At 44.7% G+C, this 14550-nt stretch overlaps 1 protein-coding gene across 2 annotated transcripts in view; it reads right to left on the reverse strand.

Moving 5' to 3' along the window:
- Pkp2 (plakophilin 2) overlaps positions 1-14550 on the reverse strand; it is a 108859-nt gene that overhangs the window by 31432 nt on the left and 62877 nt on the right. For both annotated transcript variants that reach the window (XM_090319627.1, XM_090319621.1), the window contains exons 2-3: positions 8198-8310; positions 6001-6677 (exon numbers count right to left, since the gene is read on the reverse strand). In XM_090319627.1, the coding sequence (XP_090175753.1) occupies positions 6001-6671 (671 nt within the window). In that variant the 5' untranslated portion in view covers positions 6672-6677; positions 8198-8310. The remainder of the gene's footprint in view (positions 1-6000; positions 6678-8197; positions 8311-14550) is intronic.

Consider the following 14550-nt stretch of genomic DNA (forward strand, 5'->3'; position numbering starts at 1 on the left):
TTGAGATTTTTCTCATTTGGAATCTGTTACATCTCCTGAAAGCAAGTTTGAAATATACAGTTTAAAATACGTGTATAGAGCTGGGCACGGACCAGTAGCTTACACCTGTAATCCTAGCTACTCAGGAGGGTTAGATATGAGGATTGCAGTTCAAAGCCAGCTGGGGCACAAAAGTTAGTGAGATTCTTATCTCCAATTAACTACCAGAAAACCAAGTGGCACTGTAGCTCAAGTGGTAGAGTGCTAGTCTTGAACTGAAGAGCTGAGAAACAGCACCCAGGTCCAGAGTTCAAGCCCAAGAACTGACTAAATATATATTAATAAAAATAAAACAAAATACATGTACATAAATAGTAAAAACCATAATAAAGACTTATTTTATTGTGTGACAGACATATTTGGAAAGATATTAAAATTAAGTGCAGGTGTAGGTCTCTTAGTTTGTTCTCTCTCTCTCTCTCTCTTCCTCTCTCTCTCTCTCTCTCTCTCTCTCTCTCTCTCTCTCTCTCTCTCTCTCTTTCTCTCTCTGATTAATTACCAAAAAGCTGTGGCTCAAATGAGAGTATTAGCCTTAAACAAAAAAACTAAGGGACAGAACCCAGAACACGCACACACACACACACACACACACACACACACACACACACACACACACACACACACACACACACACCAGTAAGCTAAGAATCTTTAACTTTCCATTTCTTTCATATAAAACAGGAAATATTTCAGTATTTTTTCTATTTTAATCTTGTTATACTAAAAAAAAAATCTTTGTTAAAATGTTTACCTTGTAAGACCTTCTTTTCTGTTCGATAACCTGAAATGCTTTTCATGAGTGGCTCTCAAGGAAAGCCCTTATTTAGTAATTGGTGGCAGACACTGGAGAACCTGAGCCAGGATTTGAATCTTACAAAGCAGGGTAAGCAGGGTAAATAAAACCACAAAGAACGGGGGCCGGGAGTTTGGCCTAGTGGTAGAGTACTTGCCTAGCATGCGTGAAGACCCGGGTTCAATTCCTCGGTACCCCACATACATAGCAAAAAGCCAGAAGTGGTGCTGAGGCTCAAGTGATAGAGCTCTAGCCTTGAGGAAAAACCCAAGGACAGTGCTCAAGCCCTGAGCCCAAGCCCAGGACTGGCAAAAAAAAAAAAAAAAGATGAAAAGACTATCATGGCACAGCCTGCTAACCAAATATCCTGCAAACTAATTTCCTATGTCACCTTCTAACTCAGATATGGAGAAGACTTATTTGGTTCCTTTTGCCAAGTAGGGTCAATAATAGGTTCCCATGAAGCAGCTACAGAAGATACACCATTACCCCTTTAAGATTAAAAGGGACCAAAATCATTTGGCAAAGAAAGGAGGCAGAACAGAGAGAAGAAATGGGGAAGTTGAATTATTATTTTTACAAAATATCAAAAGAGGAAGACTCCTGGGTGTGTGTGTTGTTCCTGAGGCTTAAATTCAGGATCTAGACACTGTCCCTAAACTACTTTGCTCAAGGATAGCACTCTACCACTTGAGTCACAGCTTTACTTCTGCCTTTTTAGTGGCTAATTGGAGATCAGAGTCTCATGGACTTTCCTGACTGGGTTGGTTTTGAACTTGGAGTACAAGTGTGAGCCATTGCACTTGCCAAAATGTGGCAGATTCAGAAGTAAAATCCAGGAAGAAAACTGAAGAAGCAGGTAAGCTCCCCTCTTTTACCTTTCTCTTTTCCTCTTTCCTTCCTTTCCTTCCTCTCTCTCTCCCTCCCTCCCTTCCTTTCTTTCCTCCTTCCTTTGCGGGTGCTGGGACTTGAAGTCAGGGTTCTGTCTCTGAGCTTCATTGTGTTGAAGGCTTGCACTCTACCACGTGAGTTACAGCTCCACTTCTAGCTCTCTTGGTAGTTTAGTAGAGATAAGAGTCTCAGGATTTTCTGCCTGGGCTACCTTCTTCCTAGCTATTCAGGAGGCTGAGGTCTGAAGATCTTGGTTCAAAGCCAACCCCAGCTGAAAAGTCTGTGAGATTCTTATCTCCAAATTACCATCAGAAAACTGAAAGTGGCACAGTGGCTCCAAGTGGTAGAATACTAGCCTTGCGCACAGAGACAGCACTCAGGCCCCGATTTCAAGCCCAGTGACTGACAGAAACAAAACAAAAAAACCAGAAGTGGGCTCAAGTGGTAGAGCACTAACTTTGAGCAATGAACACACACACGCGCGCACACACACACACACACACACACACACACACTGAGAGAGAGAGAGAGAGAGAGAGGGGGGGGGGAGAGGGAGAGGGAGAGGGAGAGAGAGAGAGAGAGAGGTATATCTGGCAAAAGTCCTAAATATTATTTGTTTTGGGTAGGTTTCACCATCTTACCCATTCCAAACCATTGTCAAAGGATTAGAAGTTATCAGACTGGTAAGTTTATTTCTCTAGCTCAAAAGGGTAATAGCTATAGGTAAGAACTACCATTGTAAGTCATTTAACATCCATTTCATGCATGGGGACAGAAAACCTTTCTCTTTTTCTATTTCTCTCTAACCCTATTACACTGAAGTAAGTCCTTGCTTGAAAACAAAGGAGGCTATCATACTAAAACTAGAATGTGAGTCTTTTTTTTTCTGGTATTGAGGGTTGAACTCAGAGCCTCCTACTTGCTTTCCTGATTCTACCATTTGAGCTACAACTCCTGCTTTTTTATTTTTGCCAGTCCTGGGCTTGAGCTCAGGGCCTAGGCACAGTTCTTGGGTTTTCCTCAAGGCTAAAACTCTACCATGTAAGCCACAGCACTACTTCTAGCTTTTTCTATGTATGTTGTATTGAGGCTAGAACCCTGGTCTTCTTGCATGCTAGGTAAGCACTCTACCAGTAGGCCAAACTCCAGGCCTCTTACAACTCCTACTTTTTTACTGGTAAATTATAGGTGGAAGTCTCAAGAGTTTTTTGGCCAGGGTGGCTTTGACCTGTGATCCTCCAGATCTCAGGCTCCAGAGTAGTTAGGATCAGAGGTGTGAGGCATTGGCACTACTATATAAATTGAATATATATATATATATATATATATATATAAAATTTCTTTTTTTAGCCAGTTGTGGGGCTTGAACTCAGGGCTTGGGCTCTGTCCCTGAGTTTTTTTTGCTCAAGGCTAGCACTCTATCACTTTGAGCCACAGCACCATTTCTGGTTTTCTGGAGATAAAGAATCCCATGGATTTTCCTGTTGGGGCTGGCTTCAAACTGTGATCATGAGCTCTCAAGCCTCTTGAGTATCCAGTAATTTACAGGTGTGAACTATAGGTGCCAAGCTCATATACTTTTTAAAAGAGATGAAAATATGGCTGGGAATGTGGCTTAGTGGTGGAATGCTTGCCTACCATGCATGAAGCACCCTGGGTTCGATTCCTCCATGTCATATAAACAGAAAAAGCCAGAATTGGTGCTGTGTCTCAAGTGGTAGAGGGCTATCCTGGAGCACAGTAATCGCAGGGACAGTGCCTAGAGCCTGAATTCAAGCCCCAGGACTAGTTGGGGGGAGGGAAGGAGAAAATAATTTATATACATGTATTTGGATGAGTTTTCAGCAAAATCAGAACTGAAAAGTCCCAACCTCAATAGCAACATGAAGTCTTTTCCAGACAGCACTCTGGATATTCTAATGAAACATCATTCACAATCTCAGAATATCCAGAATATCCTTGGGCCAGTACTGGAGCTTGAACTCAGGGTTTCACAGGGTTTCACACTCTTTCTTAGCTTTTTCACTCAAGGCTTAAGACATACCACCACTTCCAACTTTGTGCTGGTCATCTGGAGATAAGATTCTCTCTGACTTTTCTCCCTGGAGTGGCTTCAAACCTCAGATCTTAGCTTCTTGAGTAGCTAGGATGACAGGGAGAACAGCCACACTAGACTTCTAATCTTTCTGTAAAAACTGCCATCATCTTTATTTTTCAAGCGAGCTTGAATTCTACCCAGTTTATCTCCATCCATCCTTCACGGCTCTTTTGGATGCCCTCACTCACCTGTAGAAGATCTTTTCTGGGCTTCTGCCCCCAGCTGGAGCTGTTTCGCCTTCCTTTTTTTTTTTTTTTTTGCCAGTCCTGGGACTTGAACTCAGGGCCTGAGCACTATCCTTGAGCTTTCTCAATGCTATAGTGCTCTACCACTTGAGCCATAGAACCACTTCTGGCTTTTTCTGTGTATGTGGTACCGGGGCTTCGTGCATGCTAAGCAAGCACTCTACCACTAGGCCATGCTTCTGGCCCCTGGAGCTGTTTCTTTTTCTCCTCTGTCACAGCCTTCCTGTCCCACATCTTTTCTCTTTTTTTGTTTAGGGAGAAAGATTTTCCCTCTAAGAAATTGGAGAGGAGTTCATATCAGTAGTTTCTAGGCTCCAGAATTTGAGGAATTGCCAGATGAGATTCCTTACAGTTTTATTTTGTTGTACTGGTTTTGAGATGAGGGCATGATGTTTGTGAATCAGGTGCTCTTTTGCTGAGCCAGGCTTTCATACCCTTACCTTTTCATTTTCTTGATATCAGGCATTCCTTCTATTCTTTCAAATATGATAAAGCATTATAATAAAATTTACCTTTCCCGACACCAGTAGCTCATGCCTATAATCCTAGCTACTCAAAAGGCTGAAATGACTGAGATTTGAAGTCAGTCCATGAAACTCTTATCTCAAGCCAGAAGTGGAGCTGTGTCTCAAAGTAGAGTGAAAAGACTCAGAGACAGTACCCAGGCCCTGAGTACAAGCATCATGAGAACCATAAGTAAGCATTTTGACTTATTTCTAGAAGTAACTTAAACAATGTATATGCTATAATGGCTCATAATGGCTCAGGCCTATAATTCTGGCTACTCAAGAGGCTAAGATCTGAAAGTCCCATTCAAAGCCAGACCAAGCAAAATTCTTTTTTCTTTTTCTTTTCTGTTTTTTTTTTTTGGCTAGTTCTGGGACTTTGGGCACTGTCCTTGAACTTCTTTTGCTCAAGGCTAGCACTCATCACTTGAGCCACAGCACCACTTCCAACTTTTACTGTGTATGTGATACTGAGGAATCAAACCAAGGGCTTCATACATGCTAGGCAAGCACTCTACCACTAAGCCAACTTTCCCAGCCAAGCCCATGTAAAATTCTATGAGACTAAAAAAATAAAAGCAAGGCCGGGTGCAGTGGCTCACACCTGTAATCCTAGCTACTCAGGAGGCTGAGATCTGAGGATCAAGGTTCAAAGCCAGCCTGGGCTCAAAAGATCCTGAGACTCTTATCTCCAATATAACCACTAAAAAAATGGGAAGTGGGGCTTGGGTCAAGGGTAGAGTGGTAGCCTTGAACTGAAGAACTCAGGGACAGCACCCAGGCTGAATTCAAGCCCCATGACCCCTCCCCCCCCAAAAAAAGAGGAAGAAGGAGGGAAGAAAAAACAAAGAAAGAGAGAGAGAGAGAGAGAGAGAGAGAGAGAGAGAGAGAGAGAGAGAGAGAGAGAGAAAGAAAGAAAGAAAGAAAGAAAGAAAGAAAGAAAGAAAGAAAGAAGCAAGCCAGTAGTAGAGCTGTGGTTCAAAGAGTAGAGCTTGTTCTAAAGAAGCTCATAGGGAGTGCCCAGGCCCTGAGTTCAGTCTCAAGACTGGCACATACACAAAAACATATGCATCTGCCTTGTCTATTTCTCAGTGTACTGAGCTTTCCTGAATGGGAGGGAGAGATCCCTCAGGCTCACATCTAATCCACAACAGATGGCTAAATGTCACAGCTTCCCACCAGGCTGCCATGTGTGCAGGTAGCCTGGCTCTAGTCTCTGAGGTAAACGGACTGATCTGTCAGTGAAGCAGCTGCCCCCGGTCACTTTTGTTAACCTCTTATCTTGGAAGCACTGTCCCTTGAAGTCCCAGTGGTGCCAGCTTGGCTGTCACTACTGCAAGGACAGAATGTGCTGGCATTCACCAAACCAGGGGAGTGGCAGATTCAGGGTGGAGAGTGAGGGGCAGGGCGGGGCGGGGGCACACTCACCCAAGCTGGGAGTCAGTGAAAGTGCTCCTCTCCACATGCATGCTCCCACTGCCCGCGGCCGCCACCTGGCCCACGGTCAAGGGCACCCGCCTGGCCCCCGGGTCCCCAGCCATACTGGGCCCAGCTTCCCTCAGCGTGCGGCTGCTATGGAAGGAGCTCTGATGCCAGGAAGACCTGGTGGCCCTGGCTTGCGTGCCAGGCTGCAGGGACCCCAGTGGCCTGACCTGCCCAGTCATGGGCACTGTGCTCAGGTAGTTTTCCTTCTCCAAGAGGTTGCCCATGCTGTGGCTGGTGCCAGGCCTGTGTACAGGAACGCCATCGAAGACAGTATCGCTGACTGAGCCGTAGTAGGGCTGCCTGTGATATGTTTCATAGTGGTAGTGGCGCTGTCGGTTGGTGCTCCCTGATTGGCCGAACCCCACGATATCCGAGCGTGCATAGCGGGGCGTCAGCAGTGTAGAACGCCTGCTGTCCTGGTGACGAAGCACTGGTGCCCGGCCTCGGCTGAACTGGAACTCACTGTGTGCGTAAGGCTGGCGCTCGGGGCTGCTGTCGGGGGACACCTCCAGCCTCCGCAGGGGCTGCCTCAGGGACCTATCCTCCACTGACCTCTGCGAGCTGTACTGGGCTGTGCCTCGCCCCCAGCCACCACCTCCATAAGTGGCCATCATTCCAGCCTGAAAGACAGGAAGATAATGTACATGATGCACAGTCTGGTTCTGTCTGTGTAAAGGTCATTTGTCAACCTCATGGGTTTGAACTCGGGGCCTTTTGCACTTGCCAATAAGGAGTACTACCACCTAAGCAATAACCCTAATGATTTTCGCTATCATTACTATATTATTGTGTGTGCACGCACATGTGCATGTATTTGTGTGCTGGGTTGTTTAAACTTAGGCCTGAGTGTTGTCTCTGAGCTTTTCTATTCAAGGCTAGCTTTCTACCACTAAAATCACAACTCTGCTTTGGCTTGATTCTTTTTTGTCAGTTGTGGGGCTTGGACTCTAGGCCTGGGTGCTGTCCCTGAGCTCTTCAGCTCAAGGCTACTACCCTACCCCTTTAAGCCTCAGCACCACTTCCTTGTGGTTAATTGGAGATAAGAGCCCAGACTTTAGTGCCCAGGCTGGCTTTGAACCACAATCCTCAGATGTCAGCCTCCTGAATAGCTAGGATTACAGGCATGAGTCACCACACCCAGCTGGGCTTTTTTGATTCTTAATTGGAAATAAGAGTCTCATGGACTTTTCTTCCCAGGTAGCTTTGAATCTCAGTACTCAGATTTCTCTGAGTAGGTGGTTAATGGGTGTGGGACACTGGGCCCCGCTGCTTTTGTGATGGTTGTAATTGTTATTGCTATCCTGGGACTTCAATGTAAAGCCTCACACTCTTGTTTGGCTTTTTTACTCAAGTTCTACTACTCCAGCCATATCTCCACTTCTGGCTTTTTGCTAGTTAGCTGGAGATAAGATGCGCTGGATTCGTCTGCCTGGGCTGGCTTTGAACCTGAGATCCTCAGATCTCAGCCCTCTATGTAAGCTAGGATTATAGGTGTAAGCCATTGGCACTCAGATGCTTTCCTCACTTTTCCAGTTGTGTCTCCTCATGTATGCCCAGGCTGGCCTGGCCTGGGACCCTCCTGTTTTGCGCCTTTATAGTTACTACTGACAGGCATGATACCATGTCCAGGTTTACTTTGGTTGTGACGGTGTCTCTCAAATTCCCTGCATTCCTGGTGTAGAAATAAAATTTTCCTGTTCCTTGCCTCCTGTTGGAATTAAAGGCGTGAACCACCTCACTTAGCTAGTCTCTTGTTTAAAACAAGTTTCAGTTGGCTTCAGTCCTGTTTATTTATACTCTAGGATTTCATACTGTTTAAAGTCTCCCATTTTCCTTTTTGTCAGCACTGGGGTTTAAACTTCAGGGCCTTATGCTCTCACTTGACTTCCTGCTTTACCTCTGAAGCCATGCCTCTACTTTTGACTCTTGCTGGTTACTTGGATAGCTTTTGAACCTCAATCCTCAGGTCTCAACCTCCAGAGTTGCTAGGCTTGTAGGTATGAATTGCCAGTGCCTGGCTCCCAGTTTTCTACAGTGTCCCCACAAAACCAATCATTAAAAAAGAAAACAATCAATCAAAGGAAGTCTAAAATGTTTTCCTGGCTGTCTGAGGTGCAGGGCTTGTTGTCTGGTACCTCACCTTCAGCACGTCATTACTTTTAGGTACAGGGGTACGCCCTCCAGCAAAATCATTTTCCACCAAGTGCAAGTTGTAGACATATTCTGGAACACTGCTGGTTCGGTGGAGATTGCCTGAAGTTAAGCAAACATTAAAATCATTTAGAATATGAATGAACCAACCAAGGTTACAGACTCCATGTGAAGCTCTTAAATGTAAGCAATGACGAATGCAAATACATATTGTTGATAATAACTAGTTCCGATGACCAAGAATCATCAAAAACATTTGGTTGTGTGCTAATCTGTACTCCTAGCTACTTAGAAGGCTGAGATCTCAACTGCAGTTCAATTTCAGCCCAGGGTAGACAAACTAGAGAAACGCTTATCTCCAATTAAACAGCAAAAATTAGAAAGTGGAGAGGTGGCTCAAATGGTAGAGCACCAGCACTGAAGGAAAAACCTAAGGGACAGTGAGTACTAGGTCCTGAGTTCAAATTGCAGGACAGGCATAAACAAACCAAAAATTATCAGTCAGTATTTCAAAGTAAACACTGAATTAAAAAATAAGAAGGGAGCTGAGCCCAGTGGCTCACACCTGTAATCCTAGCTACTCAGGAGGCTGAGATCTAAGGATTGCAGTTCAAATCCAGCCTGGGTACTACAGACTGTGAGACTCTTATCTTCAATTAACCACTGGAAAACCAGAAGTGGTGCTGTGGCTCAAAGGACAGGGCGGTAGCTTTGAGCCGAAGAGCTCAGGAACAGCCCACAAGCCCAGAGTTCAAGCCTGACGAAAGAGGAGAAGGAGGAGGAGGAGGAGGAGGAGGAGGAGGAGGAGGAGGAGGAGGAAAAAGTCAAGACTTGGGAGTCTGAGGAGGGGTGTCTATTGTTCTAGACTAGCCTAGGCTACATATTGAGACCCTGGTGGAAAAAAAAAAGAGAGAGATTTCTAGAAACCCCAAACTAACCATGAACAATACAGAAGTCTGAGACTTGCTCACTGGTTAGATGGCCTGTCTGTTCTACACTTTTTGGTGTTGGTGTTGGTTGTGGGGCTTGTTCAGAGTCTGGGCGCCATCCCTGAGCTTTATTGCTCAAGGCTAGTGCTCTACCACTTTGAGCCACAGTGCTAATTCCAGTTTTCTGGGAGTTAATTGGAGATGAGAGTCTCACAGTCTTTTCTGCTATGGCTGGCTTCAAATCACAATCCTCAGACCTCAGCCTCCAGAGTAGCTGTAGGATTATAGACACAAGCCACCGGTGTCTGGCTTATTCTACACTTTCCTTTTTCTTTTTGTCAGTTGTGGGGCTTGAACTCAGGTGCTGTCCCCGAGCCTCTCTGTGCTCAAGGAAAATGCTCTACCATTTGAGCCATGGTGCCACTTCTGGTTTTTAAGTGATCAATTGGAGATAAGAGTCTCTCAGGGACTTTTCTGCCTGGGCTGGATTCAAACTTCGATCCTCAGATCTCAGCCTCCTGAGTAGCTAGGATTACAGACTTGAGCCGCCAGTGCCCAGCTCACTTTTCTTTCATTAAGAAAAAAGAGTTCTGTTCTTAGGGCCTGGGAGGTTAGTCTATTGGTAGAGTGCTTCTTGCCTAGCATGCACAAGGACCCAGGTTCGATTCCTCAGTAACACACACATACAGAAAGCATTAAGTTGGGCTGGGAGTTTGGCCTGGTGGTAGAATGCTTGCTTAGCATGCACGAAGCCCTGGGTTCAATTCCTCAGTACCACATACACAGAAAAATCTGGAAGTGGTGCTGTGGCTCAAATGGCAGAGCACTAGCTTTGAGCAAAAAGTGTCCAAGGACAGTGCCAGGCCCTATGTTCAAGTCCTGGAACTGGCAAAAAAGAAAAAGCTGGAAGTGGTGCTGTGACTCAAGTGGTAGAGCTCTAACCTTAAGAAAGCCCAAGGACAGCGCTCAGGCCCTGAGTTCAAGCCCCCGAACTGGCAAAAAGAAAACCAAAAAGAATTCTATTCTTGTCCAGGAGTGTGGCCTAGTGGTAGAATGCTTGCTTAGCATGCACAAACCCTAGGTTTGATTCCTCTGAACAATATACATAGAAAAAGCCAGAAATGGTGCTGTGGTTCAAGTGATAGAGCTCTAGCCTTGAGGAAGATCAAGAACAGTGCTCAGGCCCTGAGTTCAAACCCTGGGACTAGCAAAAAAACATTCTGTTCTCAGGAATTCATGAACTTTTCGAAATAAGTAGGTGTAAGCAATGAATGTAATGGTGACTCAACACTACTGGATAAGATAGCCAGGGTAAACAATGAGGTCAGTGAAAAGAAGCAACAATGCTGGAGGCTTATCCCTGTAAGCTTAGCTACATAGTACATATATATAATATAGGTTTATTTATATATTATATATGTCTGGCAAAAAAAATAAATCTGAAAGCTGGGCCTCTGTGGCTCGCGCCTGTCATCCTAGCTACTCAGGATGCTGAGATCTGAGAATCCTGGTTCACAGCCATCCTCCGCAGGAAAGTCTCTCCTTGTCATCAAAAAGCCAAAAATGGAGCTGAGGCGTAAGTGGTAGACTGCAAGCCTTGAGCAAGAAAGCCTCAGGAACAGCGCAGCATCCAGCCCCTTACTTCAAACTCCAGTACCAAAAAACAAAACAAACAACAACAACAAAAAAACCAACCCTAAGACTAAAACCACACAGGAAGCATATACCAGCATACTTTTCCAACAATTCTTTAAAAAAAAAATGCAGGCTGGGCTGATATTTGAGGATTGTGGTTCAAATCCAGCCTAGTCAGAAAAGTCCACTAGACTTTTAATCTGTTGTAAGCACCAAAGAGACTAGACAGACTTTCTCAAGTTATTTGGAGAAGGAGAGGAATGCAGTTTCTGGTTGCCAGAGAGCTAAGACATCCACCTCTACCCCTAATTACCTAATTAGGTCTGGCCCTGTGTCCTCTGTTTCCTAGGGGCACACAGGGCTGATAAACAGCTCTCAGGCCTCCAGGGATCCTAGGGGAGGCAGCTGACAGCCACTCACCATCACACCATAACCCGGGAAGCAAGACAAGACAGGGAAAGGTCAGGCAGCCCCATAACTTTTAACCTCTGACTTGGAAGCCTTTCATCTGGACCTCAGGGACAGAAAAGAATCTGCAAACCAGGAGTTTTAAGGGTGCAGTTCTCAAAGGCTAGAGCTCCCACTGGACTGACTAAATCCCCCTGTCCTCAACTCTGCACCCAGTTTTCCCTTCTCCATCCCCAAGTCCACACCACAGGCTTCCAGGGAGGCAGGACCCCCCAGGCTACTGTTGGCCAGGGAAGAGGTTACCACACCAATGGTGGGAGTGGAAGGCTCCAATCTCTAAGGTCCAGAGAAGGGATGAGGAACACAGCTTCAACTCAGCCCAACTCCAAAAGAGAGAGAAGCTCAAACTCAGAGGCTGTTATGGGGACAGGTAAAAGTGATTAATTCCTGATATATCTAAAACCAAATTTTCTTGTCCTTGCCTCTAACTGCAAAGGGTTGAAGTCTGGATCCTCTCTGCTGCTCCCAAGCTGTCATTTACTAAAGCCCTGTGTTGTTATTATCATCATTTTCATACCAGAATGCAAACCAGTAATTCTGTCTTTCCTTTGTGCCTCACCTGAGCCATTCAACACACTCTGAAAACGTTCTTTACTGTTATCAGAAGGAAGCTTAAAAGGAAGCTAAGTTCTGTTTTCAGATGAATGAACTGAGACAAGTTTAATGGTTTCTAAAAGAACCACAATATTGTTGGCATCAGAGAAAAAAATACCATTTTTAATTTTTTTCAGAGTTGAGGATTAAGTGCCTTTAGCAAGTGCTATAATTCAACTATATACCAATGCCCATGAACAGATTTGTGTGTGTGTGTGTGCACATGAATGCACACACAGCTACTGAAACTTAGACTCAGGACGTTGCCCTTTTTTTGGCTTTTCTACTGGTGCTCTACTACTTGAGTCACAGCTGTCACTTCTGTCTCTTATTTTTTATTTTACATATATATGTTTTATTGTTGTTGAAAAAGTAAATACAGAGAGAGGGGTTACAGTAACATAAGTCAGGGAATGAGTATATTTCTTTTTAATATATCACCTTTTCTTTTGTTTTCTGCTTTCTCCTCCCTTCCCCCACTTTTGTCTTTTTGCTGGTTAGAAATAAGAGTCACTATAACTTGCCAGGGCTGGCTTTGAACCAGGATCCTCAGCTCTCACCCTGAGCAGCAAGGATTACAGGCATAAGACACCAGGACCTGGCTTCATGATTGGATTTTTTAAACTGGGGCTTTCCTGCAGAATACAGAAAAAAAGAAAAGATGCTATTTTTGATACTCTGCAGCTTGCTGACCCACAGTTTTCTTTGTTAAAGGATAAATCTCAAACAAAAAATAATTCAGGGGGCCGGGAGTTTGGCCTAGTGGTAGAGTGCTTGCCTAGCATGCACGCAGACCCAGGTTCAATTCCTCAGTACCACATACATAGAAAAAAAGCCAGAAGTGGTGCTGAGGCTCAAGCGGTAGAGCTCTAGCCCAGGACTGGCCAAAAAAAAGTTTAATAATTCAGGTTAATAGCTTAAGCAGGTATGTGTCTGGGATCAGTACGCTAGAATCACAACTATGTTCTAAGATTTAAAGCGATCTTAAACTTGGTTTAATTTTGTTTTAAAGGCAACTAAGTATCTTTAAAGGTAGAAACTAATCTCTAAAGCAACTCATTTTCCATTCAACCAGAATATAAAATATTTAATGACTGCTGAACATACAACTCAGCCATGTCTTTCACTAAAAGCACACATTTAAGCGGGTGTAGTAGAGATGGATGAATGGTGAAACCAGCCAATCCTAAAAGAATGATCTGGTCGGGTGCTGATTGCTCATTCTGTTTTCCTACTCAGGAGGTGAGAGCTGAGGACTGAGGTTCAAAGCCAACCTGGGCAGACAAATCTGACAGACTCTTATCCTCAACTAACAAAAAGCCAAGTGGGAGAACACCAGCCTAGAGAGAAAAAGTTGAGCAAGAAAAGTGGAAGTTCTGAGTTCAAGTTCCAGTACCAACAGACAGGTATACAGACACACACAAACCAAGCTAAGCTCCTGATAAAATTATTCCAGAAGGATCTGAGAAACTCTCCCCTAGACTAGAAGAATAGAATATTTACAGGAAAGAATCTGAACAACCAGACCCTCCTCAGTTTCCCCTAGTCTACCAGCATTAGATCATGCCTACTATGTCCAACTGTATTTATGCAGGATTCCATATAAACAGGCATTGTTCTGTTTCTTATGGCCTTCATTTCTGAAGGCTCCCATGTCACCTAACATTTATATTAATGTTGTACCCTTTTTCCTCGATAAATTTGTGTTCTGTTAGCAGAATAAGTGTTCTGCTAGCTGAATATGGAAAGCAATCTTTTCTCCCCTACAAAAGCAGTATGGAGCTGGGCATGGCAGAGAATACCTATAATTCTAGCACTTGGAAATGAGATAGTTTGGGGATAGAATTTGACACACACACAAAAAAATTTCCATATTTTCTCTTCTAAAAAGAGAAACTTCCATGTCCGTTTAAAGTGTGCTGTGTGTGTGTGTGTGTGTGTGTGTGTGCTGTGTGTGTGTGTTTTGTTCAGTTGTGGGGCTTGAACTCTGGGCCTGGGAGCAGTCCCTGAGCTCTTCAGCTCAAGGCTGCTGCCCTACCTCTTGAACCACAGCACCACTTCCAGTTTTCTAGTGGTTAAGTAGAGATAAAGTGTCTCATGGAGTCACTGGTTTTGAACTGAGATCTTCAGATCTTAGCCTCCTGAGTAGCTACGATTACAGGTGTGAGCCACCACACCCAACTTAGGGACTATTTTAATTAATAATGACTCAGGAAACACCTAAACCTTCTCATGTAATGATACCACAGACCTTTGAGGAAGTCCACTGGAAGGGCCACTTTCTTCTCCATGACCAGCAATTGTGGGGATGTGGATGAGAAGAAATGAGGAAGTGTGTGGGGAGAGGTGGGAGGGAAGTCGGGGTTGAGAGGGATGATGGGGGAGGGGAGGACAGGGAAGGGTGGGGATGATGATGAGGGAGGGGGAGGACTGTGAGGGTTTTGAGGATGATGGGGCAGCAGTGGGGAGGATAATGGGGAGAGAGGGGGAGGACTGTGAGGAGTAGGGAGGATAATGGCTGAGGGGAGGACTGTAGGGGTGGGGAGGATGATGGAAGAGGGGAGGCTGTGAGGGGTGAGGAGTATGATAGGGCATTGGTTTAGATGGTCAGATTATTACTAACGACTCAGAAGGTTGCAGAGGTATGGCGTTCACAGGGAAGAACAACCTTCTGCCTTTCCTGGTCTGAATACTCCTGTACAAATAAGCTGGAAGT

Source organism: Megascapheus bottae, chromosome 2 (assembly GCF_031878675.1).
Source record: "Megascapheus bottae isolate mThoBot1 chromosome 2, mThoBot2.hap1, whole genome shotgun sequence".
Classification (NCBI taxonomy): domain Eukaryota; kingdom Metazoa; phylum Chordata; class Mammalia; order Rodentia; family Geomyidae; genus Megascapheus; species Megascapheus bottae.